The sequence below is a fragment of the Chlorocebus sabaeus genome, chromosome 18, assembly GCF_047675955.1.
Source record: "Chlorocebus sabaeus isolate Y175 chromosome 18, mChlSab1.0.hap1, whole genome shotgun sequence".
Taxonomy (NCBI): Eukaryota; Metazoa; Chordata; class Mammalia; order Primates; family Cercopithecidae; genus Chlorocebus; species Chlorocebus sabaeus.
This window is the reverse complement of record NC_132921.1, coordinates 3,108,980-3,118,831: the sequence shown is the minus strand read 5'-3', so window position 1 is coordinate 3,118,831 and position 9,852 is coordinate 3,108,980. Positions and strand designations below refer to the sequence as shown.

The 9,852-nt window shown below is 41.7% G+C and overlaps 1 protein-coding gene across 1 annotated transcript; it reads left to right on the top strand.

Moving 5' to 3' along the window:
- Positions 1-1,585: 1,585 nt before the first annotated feature.
- LOC140708982 (uncharacterized) lies at positions 1,586-8,820 on the top strand. Its single transcript, XM_073006239.1, has 3 exons — positions 1,586-1,762; positions 2,029-2,739; positions 8,564-8,820. Exons 1-3 carry the CDS (start codon positions 1,586-1,588, stop codon positions 8,582-8,584), a joined length of 909 nt encoding a protein of 302 aa, XP_072862340.1. The 3' UTR covers positions 8,585-8,820.
- The last annotated feature ends 1,032 nt before the right edge of the window (positions 8,821-9,852 follow it).

Here is a 9,852-nt window from a genome sequence, read left to right as displayed (position 1 = left end):
ATGAGAGATTTCCCATATATGATTTAGTTACGACTGTGTTATAACTCACATCATGTGATATCGAGGAGTGATGCAATTGCTTAAAAACACTATGAAACTATTTTTATTGAGCCTAACAATGTCAACAGAAACAGACAATAAAAATTTCAGTTGAAACTTTACAAATTTTATGTAAATTAAATGACTGTCTTTTAAATTCACTAAGCTAGGTCATTTAATTATTTCTATATGAATGATACTTAAAAATTAGTTCAGAAAAACATTGTGTCAACAGCTTTTTGTGTTAATTAATATTAATACATAAAGCATTCAGATAGGGATTATTTTGAAAATAAATGCGGTCTAGGATTAAATAATGCTTTATGTGTGTGAGTGGGTGTGATAATAAATGCTTTCTGTGTGTGAGTGGGTGTGATAGTGTGGTTGTGAGAATATGGTTGTATGTGATTGTGTAGTTGTGTGAGTATACAGTTGTGTAATTGTGTAGTTGTATGTGCATATGTGAGCATGTAGTTGTTTGTATGTTTGATTGTGCAGCTGTGAGTTTGAATATATGATTGTGTGTGTGACTGCATAGTTGTATGTGCATGTGTGAGTATATGGTCATGTGTGTGTATGATTGTGTAATTGTGTAAGTGTAGAGTTGTATGTGTGATTGGGTAGTCCTATATGCATGTGTGAGCATGTTATTGTGTGTATGTGATTGTGTTGTGTGTAATTGTGTATTTGAGTGTGTGAGTATATGGCTGTGTGTAACTATGTAGTCACATGTACGTGTGAGAGCATGTGACCGTGTATGAATGTGTGTGACTGCAGTTGTGAGTTTGAGTATATGGTTGTGTCTGTGATTGTGCAGTTATGCATGCATGTGTGAGCATGTGGTTGTGTGTGTGTAGTTATGAGTGCATGTGTGAACATGTGGTTGTGTGAGTATAGGGTTGTGTGTGTGACTATGTAGCTGAATGTGCATGTGACAGCATGTGACCATGTATGAATGTGTGTGATTGCAGTTGTGAGTTTGAGTATATGGTTGTGTCTGTGATTGTGCAGTTATGCATGCATGTGTGAGCATGTGGTTGTGTGTGTGTAGTTTTGTGTGACTGTGTAGTATGTGTACGTGTGAGCGTGTGGTTTTGCATGTGTGTGTAGTATGCATGAGTACAGGGTTATGTGTGTGACTGTGTAGTTGTATGTACATGTGTGAGCATATGGTTGTGTATGTGAGGATAGGGTTGCGTGTGTGATTATGTAGTCATATATGTATGTGTGTGCCTGTGGCTGTGCATATGTGAATGTGTAGTTGTGTGAGTATAGGGTTGTGTGTGACTGTGTAGTTGTATGTGCATGTGTGAGCACATGGCCGTGTGTATGTGTGATTGTAGTCGTGAGCTTGAGTACAGGGTTGTGTGATTGTGTAGTTATGTGTGCATGTGTGAGTGTGTGGTTGTGAGTGTGTGTCTGAGCTACTGTGTGTATAGGAGAGGAGAATGGGGAGGGAGTAAACACTGCCTGTTATTAAATGTTAATGTTCTGCAAATTCCAAGTCTATGCAGCCGGGCGTTTACTTGAGAAGCTTCTCTGAACCATGCAGACATCTAACAGAGATTCTTCCCAAAGATTTTCATCCCTCTTTAATTCCATCATTAGGACCAAGATGAAAGGAGCCCAGGCCAGGCGTGGGGGACAGTGCGATGTCCCCGCGTCCTCCTGGCCCGAGCAGAGCTTGGCTTGGTACCAGGCTCCCCAGGTCGGCGCCTCCAAAGTGCGGCCAGCGCTTCCCTCTCCAGCATGAATTATTCACGCGTCATTTCAGAAGCGCGAGCTAGACTTCAATTTTAAACACAGGAGTAAATTTCCTTTGGGAGTCTTTTGATCTCACAATAATAAAAGCCATGAAGAAGGAAAGTGGATGGGCTTCTGACCTAAAGGTTAAGGAACCTATGAATATATGTGATATGGACCTGGCAAGCCTGAGACTGTCTTCAGTCAAATGTGTTGGAAAGGAAGACGCCCTCTTTTTTGTGCTAGCTCATCTGCCTCGGCGAGACCCTCTTCCCACTATGGAAAAGAAAATGCATCTTGTCTCTTCAAGCGTTCTGGTTGGGTTGGGTTAATGGTCTCTTTCCAGTAAATATTCATTCGCATTCTGGAAGGGTCCTTGAGGCCCCCACTCAGCTCCGAGCCTTGTGGCTCCCCACTCGCTCTCCTTCCCTCTGGGTCACTCACTGCGAAGAATTCAAGGACCGCCTAAGAGCCCACTCTGCAGAGCGGAACCCCTGCAGGGGCTGTCCCAGGCCCTGCTCGCAAGAACCTGGCTCTCTCAGCAGGGACAGCATCTGGGGATGGGACCTGGCATGGCAGCTCTTCCCAGCACCGTGTCCCCTGCACCGCTGCACAGCTTCGGTGGGACGCGCCAGGGACCCCCGTGCTCCGCTCCCCGGCCGCACACTCTCAGGTTGCAGGACTCGGGCAGACCCGTGGAGCTCAGTTCCCACAAGGAACGAGCGCCTCTGCCCTGCCCTGCAGCCTCTGGGTAGCACCTTCCAGCTGTGCCTCGGTGCACCCGGTCTCCAGGTCCTGCCCGTTGAAGACCAGCCCCGGACGGAGGCACACGTGCAGTCCGAGGTCCAAACGCGCACAAACGCGACACACCTCAAGAAATGGACATTTCTAGCCCAGAAAGATTCCACATCTCCTCCTGTCTTCTCTCCCAAGTTTCTCACTGGGAAGTCGTGCCAGGTATGTGCCTGTGGGAGGGTCTCTTTGTGAACATACAAAAGCCACCGCAGACGGTGTATAATCATTTGGTGTCCATTCTTTCATGCACCAACACGTTTTGCGATTCATTACTATTGCTTTACAGAGCTGCCATTCTTTCATTTATATTACTGTATAGTTTTCTCTAAATGAATCATTATTCTACTTTTTTGTTTTACGGTTTGTTTTCAGACAGGCCCTTGCTTTGTCACCAGGGCTGGAGTGCAGTGGCATGATCTTGGCTCACTGCAACCTCCACTTCCCAGGCTCAAGTGATCCTGCCACCTCAGCCTCCTGGGACTACAGGTGCATGCCACTATGCTCAGCTAATTTGTTTTAAATTTATTTTTATTATTTTATTTTATTTTGAGACAGAATCTTGCTTTGCAGCCCAGGCTGGAGTGCAGTGGCCGGATCTCCCCTCACTGCAAGCTCCACCTCCTGGGTTCACACCATTCTCCTGCCTCAGCCTCCCGAGTAGCTGGGACTACAGGTGCCCGCCACCACGCCTGGCTAATTTTTTGTATTTTTCGTAGACACCGGGTTTCACTGTGTTACCCAGGATGGTCTCAATCACCTGACCTCGTGATCCGCCCGCCTCAGCCTCCCAAAGTGCTGGGATTACAGGCATGAGCCACCGCGCCTGGCCAGCTAATTTTTTAAAACGTTTTTTATAGAGACAAGGTCTCACTATATTTTTCAGACTCATCCATCTCACTCTTGATGGCCGATGGACTGGTTTCACCCTGGGGTTATTCCCAACAGTGCTGCTCTGAGTGGGCTTTGCGTGTCTCCTGGTGCATGTGTGTATGCATTTCAGCAGCATTTCACATTTTTGGTGCTATTGTAAATGAGGCATATTTTAAAATGTTTACTTTTAAATCATTGTTCTCAGTAATGCCACATATTAATTTGTGTCCAGCAACCTTGCAAAACTCACATATTATTTATAATATTTTATATAAAGATTTATTTTATTTTTCTAAGTATATAATCTTATATGAAAACGACGAGTGTTTTTCCCTTGCTGATTTTTTTTTCCATATTCCATATTTTTTTCCATTTTGGCCTGATTTCCCAAAAAAGGTTGAATGGAATTGTTGAGAATAGCTCACCTTGTTTCTATTCTCAAAGAGAAAGCTTCTGCATTTACCTTTTGAAGTCAGTTGTCTCTTAGTGACCGAATTCTCTCCTCACCTTGCTGCTGTAAGCACTCGAGGACGTTTGTGGTTCCTTCTTTGCAGGACGGTCATACTTCTCTTTCTCTATTATGCACCCGAGGAACACTTCCTGATGAAAAATATTTGAAATTATGGGTGGTTTCTTTATTAAAGGAAAATCACCTGTGCTGAGAAACTGCTGCAACAAATACTGATCAGAGAATAAAGGGATGACTACAAAGATGATTAATAGAATTAATACTTTCTTAAATGTTAGGACTTGGCTTGAACCTTAAAAAGGAAAGGTTGAGACTTGGTTTCAGGAAGTTTCATCCAATATCATGACTTTTCATAAATCACACTTGGGATTGGTTAAGAGACTTGAGACTTCAGTAAAGGTGTACTTAACTGTGAAAGGTTTTCCTTGAGGACAGTATGGTGATGTGGCCCCAGGCTACTCACCTGTCTCAGATTAGCGTTCTGCCTTTCTCCAGCCTTGGTGGGGGACATGGAGGTGTCAGCAGATCTGGGGTTCTGGGTAATCCTGGCTTCTTGGGTCGTTCCTAGGCCCCAGGGCAGGACTCATCACTGGCTTTCTTTATGAAGATGGTGATGGCCCGTGTCAGAGAGGAGAGGAGGATGGGTTTGGAGAAGCAAGAGGTTAAAGGAAGGCACAGTAAACCAAGCAGGCGCAGGCAGCACAACGCTTCATGGCCACGTGGCTTGGAAGGCTGGGCAGAGGGCTGGGTCAGGTGGAGAGTACTGAAAGCAAAAGCGAAAGGTAGGGTTTAGAACAGCTGTAACAAGATTGTGGAGGCTTTGCAGGTCAGGATAAGGAGTCTGAAAGTTGTTCCATGAGGAATATTCATCGATGCTGTGGGGAGCAGAGAGGAAACTCATGTAAAGCAGATTTTGAGAAAGTGAATGGGATTACACTGTATAAATTTGATGAGTGGAATAAAAACACTATGGGCAGAAATAATAGGTTTAATAATCTCAGTCTCAAGGAATGATGAATTGAACTAGAATGGTGCATTTGGAAGATACGTGGCAATGAATGCAAAAGACGTTTTCTAAGTAAATCCAGGATGATGTGACGGCTGTTGGGAAAGAAGGAAGGATCTTAGGTGTTTCCCACATTTTGAGGCTTGGAGATAGGGTGTTCTTCGCAAACAAGAGGTGTAAAGGGGAAAAAAATCAATTTGGATTTCAAGAATTAGGCAAGTATGGTATGTCCAAGTGGGAGTATTTAATAGGTAGTGAGAGAACAGCAGGAGAATCTAAATGGAAGTATTGAGTCAGGATTTGGGTATAGATTATTAGAACTATAAGAGCTGATATAATCACCAAGAAAAAGAGATCTGCAAAGAAGTTTAACAAACTGAGTTCTGTGGCACATTTAGATTATAGTAGAGGAAATGGAACCAAGCAGAAGACAAAGAGTAAACGTCAGAAAATGAAATTAGAAAGATAATATTCAAACAGTGTGGAATCACAGTAGCTAAGGAAAGAGAATTTCAATCAGACAGTGTTAATTGCTTCAGAGAAGTCCAGGAAACAGTGAATGGCTGAACTGGACCAGGACAAATTCATCATTACTCCCGTGAGAAAGAGGCACCGCTCTCAATAGGAATGGGTCAGCAGGATGAGGACAGACAGACGGACGGACAGATGGATAGATAGGCAGACAGATGCTTTCTTTCTTTCTTTATTTATTTATTTATTTATTTATTTATTTATTTGAGATGGAGTCTCTCTCTGTTGCCCAGGCTGGAGTGCAGTGGTGTAATCTCGGGTCACTGCAACCTCCACCTCCCGGGTTCAAGTGATTCTCCTGCCTCAGCCTCCCAAGTAGCTGGGATTACAGGCACCTGCCACCACATCCAGCTAATTTTTATATTTTTGGTAGAGACGGGGTTTCACCATGTTGGCCAGACTGGTCTCAAACTCCTGACCTCAGGTGATCCACCTGCCTCAGCCTCCCAAAGTGCTGGGATTACAGGCATGAGCCACCACTCTCGGCCTCATATATTTTTATATATAGGCTTTCATATAAGAGACTTTCATATATGTTTATATGTGGGCTTTCGTATAAGCTTCTTTTGATAAACCCTAACCGAATTTTTTTCAGCTTTTATTTTAGGTTCAGTGGTATGAGGGCAGGTTTTCTTCTTTGTTTGGAAATTAAGTATATGTTTAATAGTTTATATGATTTTTTTAATTTTATTTTATTATTATACTTTAAGTTCTAGGGTACATGTGCACAATGTGCAGGTTTGTTACATAGGTATACATGTGCCATGTTTGTTTGCTGCACCCATCAACTCATCATTTACATTAGGTATTTCTCCTAATGCTATCCCTCCCCCCATCTCCCACCCCACCTCAGTTCCTGGTGTGTGATGTTCCCTGCCCTGTGTCCATGTGTTCCCGTTGTTCAATTCCCACCTATAAGTGAGAACATGCAGTGTTTGGTTCTCTGTCCTTGTGATAGTTTGCTGAGAATGATGGTTTCCAGCTTCATCCATGTCCCTGCAAAGGACATGAACTCACACCGGAAGACAGTGTGGCGATTCCTCTAAGATCTATAACTAGAAATACCATTTGACCCAGCGATCCCATTACTGGGTATATACCCAAAGGATTATAAATCATGCTACTATAAAGACACACTCACATGTATGTTTATTGAGGCACTATTCACAATAGCAAACACTTGGAACCAACCCAAATGTCCATCAATGACAGACTGGATTAAGAAAATGTGGCACATATACAACATGGAATACTATGCAGCCATAAAAAGAGTACAGGTTTGTTTAAATGGGTATATTGTGTGATGCTGAGATGTGGTGTGGAAATGATCTCATTACCAAGGTAGTGAGTATAGTAGCCAATCGTCAGTTTTTCAGCTCTTGCCCCACACTTTCTCCTTCCCCTTCTTTTCATCCCGTGTCTATTGTTGCCATCTTTGTGTCCATGACCAAACCCAGTGTTCAGTTCTGACTTATAAGTGAAAACACGCATATTTGGTTTTCTGTCCTGTGTTAATTTGCTTAGAATAACACTTCCACCTCCATTCACATTGCTACAAAGGACATGGGTTCATTCTTTTTCATGGTTGCATAGTATCCCATGGTGTATATGTACATCTTCTTTATCCAATAATATGCTCCAATACGTTTCTTTTGGGGGTTAAATCATCTTTCAGTTCATTTTTTGGTCCCTTTGAAATAAAAAAAAAACCAAAACAAAAAAGCAAACAAAACAACAACTTAACTGAAACAATGAGCTCACTACTTATGGTAAGTCTCTCATTCAATTAGACTTACTTTCGAAGGATAAATATCTCATGACTTTTTTCTTAGAATCCACAATACCTTGTTGGAAGAAGGTCTCCCCCACCATGTGTGTTTCTACCTTTATTACTTCCCATTGATCTGAGGACCAGAAACTCTCAATAATCCCAGAGCTCATTATTACACTCTTGTCATGTGTTGCTGTTTGTATAAATCATCCACATTTAAGTGGATGATGCTTAAGTTATTTTTAAGTAACTTTTTTTATGACAGGGTCTCACTTTGTCACCCAGGCTAGAGTGCAGTGGCATGATCATGGCTCACTGCAGCCTTAACCTCCTGAGTTCAAGTGATCCTCCCACTTCAGCCTCTGGAGGAGCTGGGACCACAGGTGCACACCAGCACGCCCAACTAATGTTTTGTATTTTTTTTGTAGAAATGAGGTTTTGCCATGTTGCACAGGCTGGTCTCAAACTCCTGGGCTCAAGCAATCTGCCTGCCTCAGTCTCCCAGTAAATTGGATCCCTTGAATAATTTGATTGTTAAAAGTTAGAGTCCTAACAGGCCAAAGCCTCCATGTTTCCTAAGACTCCTGAGTTACAAGCATAAGTCATTTGTGTATGTACATAGTTACGGGTTCACTTGGAAGTCACGGCCCCTGAGTGGGCTGACCACACATCCTAGCCTGGCCTGAGCAGTTCTAGACTCCCTCAGTGGGGGTAATTATAAATCATCTTTCATTTCACTCTCAAATCTGTCCTTGTCTTGATGATAGATTAAATGTTTACCACACCTTTGAAGTTTACAAGGCATCTCTATTACTACATATTAATCTATATTACTATATCTATATTATTATACAGTAATGTAAAAAAAACTCCCAAACTACACATATGCTGAAGATTCTGCCATAAAAATTCAGCATATCTCAAGTACCCTGCCCACGTAATTACTCAGATGGTTGACAGGGATATTTCTAAATACATTATCCCTTTAAACATATAGATAGACACTGTTAATCCTTGTTCCTGTCCCAGTTCCCTTAGGTTTACAACATATTATCAGGGCATTAGTTTATAAAAAATAAAAATGAATAATATAATCAGGACATTAATTTATAATCAGGGCATTCATTTATAAATGCCCTCATTATATTATTCATATAATAAATATATATGGGCTGAATTTAGTGGTTAATACATGTTCTTCGGACAATCTTTTGTATTTTCTGATTAAGCATGTGTATTTTGAAAACTTTGATAACAGTGTTATAATTTAATATTAATAATTTTTTTCAAAAAAAATTTGTATTAATGGTTGGCTCTGATAAACATTTTATTTATGCAGACTTCCCGAGGCACTGATTAATGTCTTCTAAGTAAAAATTCAAGAAACTGAGTGAAACAAAGGAGATTTAGGACTCACTGAAATACAACTATGAATAATAAATATTCACACAAAAACCTGGTATATTGTCTTGCTTCAGAAGAAGATGTTAGATACCACTACATCTGAAGACATTTTGAAAACAAATGTTGAATTTTTGGTATGCGAAGTGTTTTACTTGTGACTCAGATTTCTTCCTCTTACAGAAAATCATTTCACTCTGCATTAACTTTAATAAGGTAAGACAAGAGCAAAGAAGAGGTCACCACGGCTTACCCGGGTTCCACACAGTGCAGATTTCATGAACCCTGACACGAAGCAGAGGCAGAGGCAGGCATTGGTGTTCTCTTACTGACACTTCACCAGGTTTCTCTTAGTCTTATCAGGAATCTGTGGGAAATTGAGTGTATTTTCATTTGCTGCAGTTTGAAACACTGCCCTACAAAATGTCTTGCTGCTGTTGGTCTTCACGTCCACACAATGTATTGCAAGAGTCTACGTTTACCTTCAAGCCAGCCCCTTCTGTGAGGTCAACATTTATTCTCTCAGTGTTTTGTACATATTCATGTGGTTTTAGTTTTTTTTAAAATTTCATTTTATTGATTGATTGATTGATTGAGACAGAATTTTACTCTTTCGCCCAGGCTGGAGTGCAGTGGCTTGATCTCAGCTCACTACAACCTCCGCCTTCCTGTTTCAAGCGATTCTCCTGCCTCAGCCTCCCGAGTAGCTGGGATTACAGGAGCTCACCACCACACACGGCTAACTTTTGTATTTTTAGTAGCGATGGGATTGGCCATCTCTACTAAAAGACCATGTTGGCCAGGCTGGTCTCAAACTCCTGACCTTGTGATCTGCCCACCTCGGCCTCCAAAAGTGCTGGGATTACAGGCATGAGCCACCATGCCTGGCCCAGTTTTTATTTTTATTGATACATAATAATCATACATATGTATGGGATACATCTGATAGTTTGATACATGCATACAATGTGCAATGATCAAGTCGGGGTAACTGGGATATCCATCACCTCAGACATTTTTCATGCATTTGTGGTGGAAACATTCCATGACATTCATTCACTTGCATAGATATAAAATGCTAAATGAATGAGGATAAGAAAACCATGAGGAGTTCTAATGGTGCTGAAATTGCCTTGGGTCCAGGGTCGTGTGAACCTCAAAACTGAAAACCAGACACCTTCCAGAACAAAAGTCTGCACATCAGGAAGATCCAGATAAAAGGAACAA